Here is a 12,527-nt window from a genome sequence, read left to right on the forward strand (position 1 = left end):
GTTAATGACTTGGAAAAATACTCTGTTATGCTGTTAAACTTAAGAAACAGAATTAGGCCGGGCGCGGTGGCTCACTCCTGTAATCCCAGCACTTTGGGAGGCCAAGGGGGGCGGATCACGAAGTCAGGAGATCGAGATCGTCCTGGCTAACACAGTGCAACCCCATCTCTACTAAAAATACAAAAAATTAGCCAGGCGTGGTGGCACATGCCTGTAATCCCAGCTACTCAGGAGGCTGAGGCAGGAGAATCACTTGAACCCAGAAGGCAGAGGTTGCAGTGAGCTGAGATCACGACACTGCACTCCAGCTTGGGCGACAGAGCAAGACTCTATCTCAAAAAAAAAAAAGAAAAAGAAAAAGAATCAGAATTGTAGACCACGTTCCTCCTGACGCTAACACAGAGCTCCCATCTGACCCAGCTGTTCACTCCTCAGTATTTAGCCACAAGAAACAGAAACACATCCACATTCAGACTGATACACGGTGGTGATGGGGGTACAACAGTGTATATCCACGTGATACCACAGAGTCACACACTCAGAAATGGTTAACATGGTACATTTTATGGTATGAGAATTTCACCACAATGAAAGACTTGTATATGAATGTTCAAGCAGCATTATTTGTATAGTTAAAAAGTATTAAGAACTCAAATGTCAATTAGATAACATATAGATATACAAAACATACTATATCCAAGCAAAGGAATATTATTCAGCCATAATATAGAATGAACATTGATTCATCCTATAGCACAGATGAAGCACGATGCTTCTGAAAGAACCGGACAAAAAGGCCACACGCTGTGTGATTCATTCATACCAACATCCAGACTAGGCCAGTCTGTACAGACAGGATGAACTACTGGTTGGGTTTCTTTTTGGGGTGATGAAAGTATTCTAACATGAATTGTGGTAATAGTTGTGTAATTTTGTGAATATGCTGGAAACCATTGAATTGTATACTTTAAATGGGTAAGTTGTATGGTAAGTGAATTATATATCATAGCTGTTAAAAATGTATACAATATTATTTTAATTAGACATAGAAGAACATGAATAGAGACTAGAAATATATAAAACAAGGTGTTAATGATTTTCTACTAGTAGACTAGTAGATTTGTAGTAAGTTTTTTCTACTATATATACTTTTCTGTAATTTAGGAAAACCTCCCTTTCAATTTTAATAACCAGGGAAAATTTATATTTAAAATATCAAAGAAATAAAATTAGTTGCAACATAATAGACTCTGCTTTCTTATTAAGCTTTATTCAGAATTAACCTTGATCATTCCTAGAGGAAAGAACTCTTTCCCTCAAAATACTTCACAGGTAAAGAACAGAACACAGAAGCCTGTAATAAAGAAAAACAGATGTTTATGCCCATATTAAAGACAGAGGCTTATGTTTCTTATTTTATAAAGGTCTCCTATACCTTAATAAGAAAAATATGAATAACTGAGTTTGAAAATAGTTCAGCGGCAAAGCGGCTATTAAACTTGAGTAAAGTAGGAAACACCCACCCTCACACCAAAGAAGGGTGATGGCACCGCCCGCCCATCAGACTGGGTACCATTAGAAGCTGGGTGGTGCCCAGGTTGGGAAGTGAGGTGTCTTGGGCATCATCGTTGGGAAGTGGGGTGCCTTGGGCATCATTGTTGGGATGGGAATTGGAGCAACCTCCTGGCAGCCCACCAGACAGCACCTGTCATAGTGGGAGGCGCCTGGCTCCCTTAGTGAGCACCCACTGCCACCATCAGTAGACCCCACAGGCTCCCTGGTCACCGCAGCGCCCAAGAACCAGGATGGCCATGGAGTCAGCGTGAGAACCAGGACAGCCCTTGCATCTGGGTGGGCAAATTATGGTGCATCCCGCCAGGGAGCCCTTCCTCACCTGTCAGCGGGTCAGACGTGTGCTGATGGGAAGCTTGTCCAAACACGCTGAGACAGCCAGAACAGCCGTGGACACGGTGCGCCCCATATGTGCAGATCAAGAGCAGCACACACGTGTGGACCTGCAGGTAGCACGGCGGCGAGCCAGAATCCTGAGAAACTTGTGACGGTGATCGTCTTTCGAAGAGGTCAGAGTTGAGCGCACTGTGGCTTCTGATTGGTGTCTTTCTGAGCCCTCATCACTGTGCATTTAATGGACACTGTGGGAGTCTTCTGGGAATTAGACCCAAATCCAAACCCTGGGGATGGTGGCTTTGGAGAGCTTGTGTAGCCATTAGGGGCTTGGTCCTGGAGCCAGATAACTGAGTCGTCCCCAGCTCTCTGCGCTGGGCGTGTGGCCTGGAGCAGATCACCTGGTCTCTGCCCCTGTTCTTATCTGTGACGTAGCAGTGGGGATCGTACAGTTCTCACCAGGCTGCCGTAATTGGTGGCACACAGTGCTCTAGGGGCTCAGGATGCAAGGGTGAGCTCAGCATCTGTGACGTAGCAGTGGGGATCGTACAGTTCTCACCAGGCTGCCGTAATTGGTGGCACACAGTGCTCTAGGGGCTCAGGATGCAAGGGTGAGCTCAGCATCTGTGACGTAGCAGTGGGGATCGTACAGTTCTCACCAGGCTGCCGTAATTGGTGGCACACAGTGCTCTAGGGGCTCAGGATGCAAGGGTGAGCTCAGCATCTGTGACGCAGCAGTGGGGATCGTACAGTTCTCACCAGGCTGCCGTAATTGGTGGCACACAGTCCTCTAGGGGCTCAGGATGCAAGGGTGAGCTCAGCATCTGTGACGCAGCAGTGGGGATCATACAGTTCTCACCAGGCTGCCGTAATTGGTGGCACACAGTGCTCTAGGGGCTCAGGATGCAAGGATGAGCTCAGCATCTGTGACGCAGCAGTGGGGATCGTACAGTTCTCACCAGGCTGCCGTAATAGGTGGCACACAGTGCTCTAGGGGCTCAGGATGCAAGGGTGAGCTCAGCATCTGTGACGCAGCAGTGGGGATCGTACAGTTCTCACCAGGCTGCCGTAATAGGTGGCACACAGTGCTCTAGGGGCTCAGGATGCAAGGGTGAGCTCAGCATCTGTGACGCAGCAGTGGGGATCGTACAGTTCTCACCAGGCTGCCGTAATTGGTGGCACACAGTGCTCTAGGGGCTCAGGATGCAAGGGTGAGCTCAGCATCTGTGACGCAGCAGTGGGGATCGTACAGTTCTCACCAGGCTGCCGTAATAGGTGGCACACAGTCCTCTAGGGGCTCAGGATGCAAGGGTGAGCTCAGCATCTGTGACGTAGCAGTGGGGATCGTACAGTTCTCACCAGGCTGCCGTAATTGGTGGCACACAGTGCTCTAGGGGCTCAGGATGCAAGGGTGAGCTCAGCATCTGTGACGTAGCAGTGGGGATCGTACAGTTCTCACCAGGCTGCCGTAATTGGTGGCACACAGTGCTCTAGGGGCTCAGGATGCAAGGGTAAGCTCAGCGTCTGTGACGTAGCAGTGGGGATCCTACGGTTCTTACTGGGCTGCCGTAATAGGTGGCACACAGTGTTCTAGGGGCTCAGGATGCAAGGGTGAGCTCAGCAGAGGACATTCCCCATGTGGGGAGCTGCTGTTGTGTTTTGGAGAGGCAAGGAATGAATGATGAACAAATGAGTGGTAGACCAGATGTCTGCAGCAGGGAACTGCTCTGCGAATGATTCAAACAGGGAGCTGGTGAGCAGCAGTGAGCCCCCAGACACACGGGCTCTACCTTTGGAGATGTGGCTGGAATTTGAGGAACGCAGCTAAGCCTGTTGGGAGAAGAGTCTAGGGTAGGGACCTCCCAGGCAAGGGGCTCTGTGGCCTGTGTGGGTGGGCTGGGGCAGTGGAAGGGCATGGCAGGGCAGAGAAGCCTGGGTTCCATCCCAGCGTCTGGGAGCTGATTGAGGATCCTGATGAGTTGTCTGGGCCTCTGTGTGGAGAGCAGATGGATCAGGAGGAGGCCACTGGAGCTGTGGGGGAAGGAGTGGCAGCCCAGGCAGGGACTACCGTGCTGGGCCCAGGGCCAGACGTGGGCCCGGCAGTGTGGCAAAGTTGTCAGGAGTGCGGCAGGCCTGCCTGCTTGGCTGTGAGTCCGTCTCCATTCCTGCCAGGGCTGCAGAAAGGGGCCTCCCTCTGAGTCACGGACGTGGGCCCTGCAGCGAGCTCTAAAGGACGCTGCCTCCCTCCTTCTGAAGTCGCAGACATGGGCCCTGCAGTGAGCTCTGAATGATGCTCCTTCACATTTGCTTCTGTGGCCGCTGTTGATCCCTTCATTCCATCCCTTCATTCCATCCCTTTCTGCTTCAAGCCCAGCTCTGCTCTGATTCCCCGAAGGAATTGTGGCAGTTTGAGATTTGCGTTTCCTGCACTTCTGCTTTCAGCCAGACTGCAGAGGCTGATGCCCTTGGGAATCATAGGTTTCTTCCACCGAGGAAACTTTCAGCAGAATTGTGGCCTGAGTGATGGAAGGCTAAGGTGGAATACGGGTGTATTTGTGAAGACCGCAGATAGGGGGCGCCCGTTGGCTGAGACGGTGATCTCTTCTGAGATCTGGGTAGTATATTCTAAACAGAACATAGCAAAGGATCACTTTCTCTGTGTCTGAATCACAGACACAGACTTCAGAGCTGGCTGCCTCGGGAGTGCCTTGCTGACGGTCGCTGGAGTTCGTCCGTCAGGCGACTGCGGTGGGGCATGGAGAGCAACCGCTGCCTGGCGGAGACTTTGACGTGTGGCTGAGGCCTGGCGAGGAATTTTAGCGTCAGGCATCAGCTGAGATAGGAACGCCGTCAGTCGAGAATTTGCACATCCTAGAATACGCATTCACCCGAGTATTGACTGCAGACCAATCCAGCTTCTACCTTTGGCTCAACACAACTTAATTTCTGAGATGAGTATGATTCATAGGTGTTTTTGTATTTGAAAATAAAGATGTGTATGATTCAGGTAATTTATTTTGTAGCATGTTAAAGAAAAAAGTGAAAGATTATTTTATTGAGTTTTAGAGAACTGTTTTGGAAGTGAAATCCCGTCTCTTTTTTCTTTCCTAGCATTGTCGTGGAAGTTCTCCGAATCCTGGTTTTGGTTGGTCAGATTCTTTTTTCGCTAGCGGCGGTTTTTCTTTTATGTCTTGTTATAAAGAAGTATCTCATTGGACCCTATTATCGGAAGCTGCACATGGAAAGCAAGGGGAACAAAGAAATCCTGATCTTGGGAATATCTGCCTTTATCTTCTTAATGTTAACGGTAATTCTCAAACTATGTGTTATTTATGTAATCTGATATATAATCTCTTTCACTGAAATCTTGTGATCCATTCTTTACCTTTCCATTTTAATAATGGTTAAAATATTTGAAATATTTACTAGTATTTTTTATTTTATACACACTTTCTTATACTACCCATCAATATATAATACAGTGAGCTAAACCCGTTTAACTGGTTTGACTCATACTCTTAAGCACTTTGCTAAAATACTGTTTGTGAGTATTTCATTAAAAACAAATCTGTGTAGTGGCTCACACCTGTAGTCCTAGCATTTGGGGAAGCCAAGGCAGGAGAATCACTTGAGCTCAGAAGTTTGAGAACAGCCAGGACAACAGAGTGAGAACCCCTCCGATACAAAAAATAGAAAAACTAGCTGGGGCGTGGTCGTGCTCACGTATAGACCAGCTGCTGGAGAGACTGAGCTGGGAGGATGGCTTGAGCCCAGGAGGTCAAGGCTGCAGGGAGCTGTGATCGCACCACTGCACTCCAGCCTGGGTGACAGAGCAAGACCCCATATCAAAAAAAACGGCCGGGCGTGGTGGCTCATGCCTGTCATCCCAGCATTTTGGGAGGCCGAGGCAGGCAGATCACAAAGTCAGGAGATCAAGACCATCCTGGCTAACATGATGAAACCCCGTCTCTACTAAAAGTACAAAAAAAATTAGCCGGGCGTGGTGGCGGGCGCCTGTAGTCCCAGCTACTCAGGTGGCTGAGGCAGGAGAATGGCATGAACTTGGGAGGCGGAGCTTGCAGTGAGCCAAGATCGTGCCACTGCACTCCAGCCTGGATGACAGAGCAAGACCCCATATCAAAACAAAAAAAACTGTGATGATAAAAAGCGCCATAAACACTAATATCAAACCATGCTACTCTGTCTTAAATTTTCAAATAGCTTTGCACCTGAAATACAAAATTAAGTTTGGAAAAACAGTTTTTAACTCTGTTGCTTACGTGCTAATTAACTGTATAACTTCTGCCATGTGAAAGGTTAAAAAAATAAAGTTCATTTTAGAAAGTGGGCTTCTGCTTACTGAGACGACAGTCTTCACATGAGAGTGGCAGGAAATGCTCCTGGACCCGCATAGAGAGTCTCAGTAGTCTTGACAGCGCACCTGGGCACCGTCACCATTGTCCCAACAGTGCACCTGTGCACCGTCACCATTCAGCCCGGCAGGTGCTCTTCCTGCTGTTTATCCCAGAGAAATGAAGCCATGTTCACACAGTAGCCTGTACACAGGTGTTTATAGCAGCTTTATTCATATTAGCCATAAACAGTCCAAAGGTACTTCAGTGGGTAAATAAATGTTCAACAAACCGAGCTATGTCCATACCACTCAAAGCCACCCAGCAGTAAAACCACCGGCGCACACCTCCGAGAACTGCGCAAAGTAGGCCGGCAGCACCCAAAGGCCGCGTACTGTGTGGTTCTTTTTATGTCACATTTATGAGGTGAGAAGATTCTGAAGTTGAGGAAAGGCTCGTGGTTCCCAGGAATTGAGGATGGGCAGTCTGGGGAGGGGCTGGGGATGGCATTCGCTGTCTTGGCTGTGTCCGTATCGGCACCTGAGTGGGGGTCTGGGGAGGGGCCGGGGATGGCATTCGCTGTCTTTGCTGTGTCTGTATCAGCACCTGAGTGGGGGTCTGGGGAGGGGCCGGGGATGGCATTCGCTGTCTTCGCTGTGTCCGTATCAGCACCTGAGTGGGGTCTTGTGCTGTAATTTGGCAAGATGTTACCATTGGGGAAACTAAAGGGTAATGAGGACTTTGTATTATTTCTTAAAACTGCAGGTTAACATATAATTATCTCAAAATAAAAAGTTTCTGGCCAGGCGCGGTGGCTCACGCCTGTAATCGCAGCACTTTGGGAGGCCGAGGTGGGTAGATCTTCTGAGGTCAAGAGTTCGAGACCAGCTTGTCCAACATGGTGAAACCCCGTCTCTACCAAAAATACAAAAATTACCTGAGCATGGTGGCACCTGCCTGCAGTCCCAGATACTTGGGAGGCTGAGGCAAGAGAATCACTTGAACCAGGGAGGTGGAGGAAGAGGTGATAGAGCAAGACTCTGTCTCAAAAAAAAAAAAAAGTTTCCATTTAAAAAAAGTAAATTAACAAAAATTGTTTCTTATATATAATTTAATTGCCTGCTAGTGTTTTGTAAACTTGGGAGAAAATTATGATTTGCTTCTGGTTGTAGTGATTTTAACTGTTTCAAGAGTGTGACTTATTTAAATTCTTACATTGCTTTATCCATTCCAGAGTATTTTTCTCTTTGAAAATAACTCCCAGCAAAATTGTCTTATCTGGACAACTTCCGTGTTGCCCTCCCAGCGGCTCCTTCTGTTACAGTGACTCTGCCCGGCTCTCAGGTTTTCTCGCTCTCTGGGCAGCCCTCACCTTGCACCTGCTGCCGGCCGCTTGGGGTGCTGGGCCTTCTGCACATCTGCACCTGATGCCACAGTGTATTCTTTCCACTGTTCAGTCTTAGGATTCATTTCCATGTAGAGCTGCTGCCCATTCTCGTGTTTCTGGAAGGTGATTTCACTGCTGATGAGACTAGTACAGTACCTGTGGAGGTAGGGTTGCAGGGATCACAGTAAACAGGAGCTCAGCCTTAGTCATGACGTGGGTTTCCCCAAAGTCGCCATGCCAGCCCGTCCTGCTGCTGTGCCGTGAGCGCGCCGTGCTCCACAGCCTCCTTGCAGTTGCTCCGGGTGTGGAGCATCTCAGGGCTCTGATGGGCTCCAGCGTCCACTTCCTGATGGCTGGTCTCTTGAGCCCCTCCGGAGGCTCAGCCCGTCCTGCTGCCGTGCCGTGAGCGCGCTGTGCTCCACAGCCTCCTTGCACTTGCTGCACATGTAGAGCATCTCAGGGCTCTGACAGGGGCTCCAGTGTCCACTTCCCGATGGCCAGTCCCTCGAGCCCTTTCAAAAGCTCAGTGGCACCTGGGTGTTGTCCTAGCAGTGTTCCTATTAAAGCCTCCAGGTCGTTCTTCCGTAGGGTGAGGATTCTCTTCGCATTTGTAGGAATTATTTTTTATGTGCCGGCAGATTTTTTTGTCCTTTTTTAAAATTTATTTACTGAGATGAAATTCACATAAAATTCACCATTTTGATCATTTGAAAGTCAGCATTCAAAATGTTTTGCCACCATCACCACTATCCAATTATATCCACCTCCCCAGATGAATCCCCATAGCTCTCAGTCTCCCCCCACCTCCTCGAGGCCACGGAGCCACTTCCCGGCCCTGTGGGCCACTGCTTCTGGCCATGTCACGTGGCGGCTTCCGTGTCTGGCTTCCACTTAGCGTCACGCCCTCCAGGCCTGGCTGCGTCGCCGTGCACACCAGCACTTCACCCCTTTTTATGGCTGAAAAACATTCCATGCCAGCATGTCAGATGTGTTCTTGCAAATGTCTCGCAGTTTGTGACTCGCCTTTTCACTCTCTTAACGGTGTCTTTTGATGAAGAGAAGTTCTTAATTTCAGTGTCATCCACTTATGAATTGTTTTCTTCGTGGCTGTCTTCTGTGTTCTGTGTGAAAGATCCACCTGCCCCTGGGTCATGAAGGTGCTCTTTATTGTTGTCAGTGAGTGTTCTGCTGTGCTTTTCTCATTAGATCTTCAGTCCACCCAGAGGTGAGCTTCTGTTGTGTTGGAAGTGAGGGAGTGGATGAGGATTTGTTCATTCACGTGCGTTTCTGAATGCCATACATTGAAAAGACCTCCTTCCCCCTTCTATAGCATCACCCTGTCAAAAGCCAAGTAGCCATGTGTGTGTGTGTGTGTGTGTGTGTGCATGTGTGCATGGCATGTGTACCTGTGTGCATGCATGTGTGTGCTTTGTGTGTGGTGTGTACATGTATGCTTTGTGGTGTGTGTACGTGTGTGTGCTTTGTGGCATGTGTACGTGTGTGGTATGCTTTATGTGCTGTGTGTACATGTGCATGCATGTGTGTGCCTTGTGTGTGGCATGTTACATGTGCGTGTATGCATTTGTGTGTGCATGCATGTGTGTGCTTTGGTGCAGCATGTGTACATGCATGAGTGTGTACTTTATATGGTGTGTGGTGTGTGTACGTGTGTGGCATGTGTGCATGCATACATGTGTGCTTTGTGTGGTGTGCATGTGGTGTACTGCGTGTGGTGTGTGTTCGTGTGTGTCTGCTTTGTGTGTGATGTGTGTACCTGTGGCACATGTGCATGCGTGTGTGTGCACATGCCCCCTGACTCTGCCCACCTGCCCTTGGCTGCACCGCAGCTTGATCTCCATGTTTGGGCCTAGCTTTGTTCTGTGCTGGGGTCATCTTGGCTCTATTCCTGCTCTTTCCAAATTCCACTTGAGTTTTTAGATTCAGCTGGTCTGTTTCACACACACAAGTCTCTTGGCGTTCCTGTGCATCTGTCGGCCAGGTGAGGGAGCATCCGCTGCTCCGCCGTGCTGAGCCCTTGGCGCTGTCATCTCAGTCTTCTGTCTTTCGCGGGTCTCAGTGTCTTGCCGTGTCAGGTGCAGGCCTTCTTTTGGGTTGAATCCCCAGGATGTGATGTTTTTGTTGCCATTGTAAATCATCGTTCTTTACGAGTTTCTTTTCTTTTCGTCTGATGCTGCTATTGTCTACAGTTTTGTTTTCTCAAGATAAAAATCATCTTTCAGGTTGGCCGGTGTCAGCCATGCCTCATCTGGAAGGCTGCTGTAAGCCTGCGTTTCGCAGAGCTGCCCTGAGGCTCCTGTGTCGTGGCTGTCCAGCCGGCACGCTGATGTGGCCGCAAATCTGGGTTATCAGATCAGCCGCCGTGGACACGCCGATGCTTCTCGCTGGCTTCGTGCCCTCCCGGGGCCGTTGCTTGTCGCCCTGTCGCTTTCTCTCTGCTTTGAGGCTGGTAGTGGGAATGCGTTTCTAACACTACCACCAGGCTGTTCTGATTCAAGGTCAAGAAAACGTATCACAAATATTTTAAACAATTGGAAAATATTCTCATTCAAAAATTTCAGCACAATCTATATGGATATTTGTTTCAAATATTTTTAAATAATTTTTTTTCTCCCAGTAAGGTTAATTCAACTAATAGCAGCCTCCACATGTCACCTCTCAGACCTAGCAGAGGCCCCAGGACCAGACACACACACACTCCGTTTGCGCAGCTTCTGTGTTTTGTCGTGGTGGCTCTGCTGGGTCTTGGGGTGGCCTTGGGATGGGGGTGACCCTGGTGCACTGTGGGGTCTCATGTAAAGCTCCGTCTTGCCTCTCTCAGGTCACGGAGCTGCTGGATGTATCCATGGAGCTGGGCTGTTTCCTGGCCGGAGCACTCATCTCCTCTCAGGGCCCCGTGGTCACCGAGATCGCCACCTCCATCGAACCCATCCGCGACTTCCTGGCCATTGTTTTCTTCGCCTCCATAGGTAATCTTCCTTCTTTACATTATGATTGTGTTGGTTCAACACACGCAGAGTGGTTCTGTAATATGTTTATGTGCATATATATTTTATATGGCAACAATGGTTATCTTAAAAATTAAATGTATTCAGCATATTTCAATTTGGATTTGCTAGTAGCCAGAAACTGTTTTCTGCTTTATAGAGCGCAGAGAAATCTTATTTTATTATACTGTTTCTTCTGTCCAGCTTTTCCTTTAGGCTCAGGGTACGTGTGGGGTTTGTGACACGGGTAGTGAGTGTCTCAGGGCTTTGGTGTACAGATGATTTTGTCACCCAGGTAATGAGCATAGGACCTTCAGTAGTGTTTTAATCCTCACCCTTCTCCTCCCAGCCTCCACCTTGCACAGGCCCCAGTGTCTCTTGCTCCCATCTTTGTGTCCACGTGTACTCGGTGTTGAGCTCCCACTTGTAAGAGAACATGTGGTATCTGGTGCTCTGTTCTTGTGTTAATTCCCTGAGAAGAACGGCCTCCAGCTGCATCCGTGTTGCTGCAAAGGACGTGATTTCATTCTGTTACGGTTGTGTAACATTCCCTGATGTATATGTACCACATTTTCTTTATCTGGTCCACGGTTGATGGGCAGTGGGATCCTTGGAATTCACAATCTGGGCCGATTCTGTGTCTTTGCTGCTGTGAAGGGCGCGGTGATGAACATGTGAGTGCGTGTGTCTTTATGGCAGAAGGACGTGTGTTTCTTTGGGTGCAGACTCAGCAGTGGGATTGCTGGGTCGAATGGTAATTCTGTTTGCAGTTATTTGAGAAATCTCCAGACTTTCCATTGCGGCTAAACTAATTTACTGTCTTACTAATGGTGTCTAAGTGTTGCCGTTTCTCCACAACCTCGCCAGCGTCTGTTGCCTTTTGACTTTTTAGAATCGCCATTCTGACTGGTGTGAGATGGTATCTCATTGTGGTTTTGATTTGCATTTCTCTAATGACCAGTGATGTTCAGCATTGTTTCCATATATGTGTTGTGTTGGCTGTGTGAATGTCTTTTGAGAAGGGTCTGTTCCTGTCCTTCCCCATTTCCTAATGGGGCTGCTTTTTGCTTGCAGATTTGTTTAAGTTCCTGATAGATTATAGATATAAGACCTTTGTCAGATCCATAGTTTGCAAGTATTCTCTTGCATTCGTAGGCTGTCTGCCCAGCTGAGAGCTGCTTTGCTGGGCCGAAGCTCCTTGGTTCACTTGGTCTCACTTGTCAGTTTGTTTTCATTGCGATTGCGTTTGCAGTCTTCTTCATGAAACCTTTGCCAAGGCCGATGTTCAGAGGTTTTCTTACAGGGATTTTATAGTGTTCGGCTTTACATTTAAGTTTTTATTACACCTTGACTTGATTTTTGTATGTGGTGTCAGGAGGGGGTCCGGTTTCAGTTTTCTGCATGTGGCTGGCCAGCGATCCCAGCACAGTTTGTTGAGTGGGGAGTCCTTTCCCTGGTACTTGTTATCGTAGGCTTTGTGGAAGAGCCGATGGCTGTGGGTGTGCGGCCTGATTTCTGGGTCCTCTACCTGTCCCGATGGCCTGAGTGTTTCTGTGCCAGTGCCATGCTGTTCTGGTTGCTGTAGCCTGTGCTAGAGTTTGGAGTCAGATGGCCTCCGGTGCCTCCAGCTTTGTTCCTTTTCTTGGAGTTGCTTTGGCTGTTCAGGCTCTTTATTCTGCAGGAGGAAGATTATGCCACGCACACGATTGCTGATCACTGCCATGCTTTATTACCGCCGAGATGTGTGGGTGCCACGCACATGATTGCTGATCACTGCCATGCTTTATTACCGCCCAGATGTGTAGGTGCCATGCACACGATTGCTGATCACTGCCATGCTTTATTACCGCCAAGATGTGTGGGTGATATGACACGATT

The 12,527-nt window shown here is 48.5% G+C and overlaps 1 protein-coding gene across 8 annotated transcripts in view; it reads left to right on the top strand.

Annotated features, from left to right (window-relative positions):
• TMCO3 (transmembrane and coiled-coil domains 3) overlaps positions 1-12,527 on the top strand; it is a 61,193-nt gene that overhangs the window by 39,968 nt on the left and 8,698 nt on the right. For 6 of the 8 annotated variants that reach the window (XM_054529301.2, XM_063715053.1, XM_063715056.1 and 3 more), the window contains 2 exons: positions 5,017-5,212; positions 10,484-10,631. The exons of 1 other annotated variant lie outside the window; for it this stretch is intronic. In XM_054529301.2, the coding sequence (XP_054385276.2) occupies positions 5,017-5,212; positions 10,484-10,631 (344 nt within the window). The remainder of the gene's footprint in view (positions 1-5,016; positions 5,213-10,483; positions 10,632-12,527) is intronic. One more of the 8 variants, XM_063715055.1, reaches the window with a different exon arrangement.

The sequence above is a fragment of the Pongo abelii genome, chromosome 14 (assembly GCF_028885655.2).
Source record: "Pongo abelii isolate AG06213 chromosome 14, NHGRI_mPonAbe1-v2.0_pri, whole genome shotgun sequence".
In the NCBI taxonomy this organism is placed as follows: domain Eukaryota; kingdom Metazoa; phylum Chordata; class Mammalia; order Primates; family Hominidae; genus Pongo; species Pongo abelii.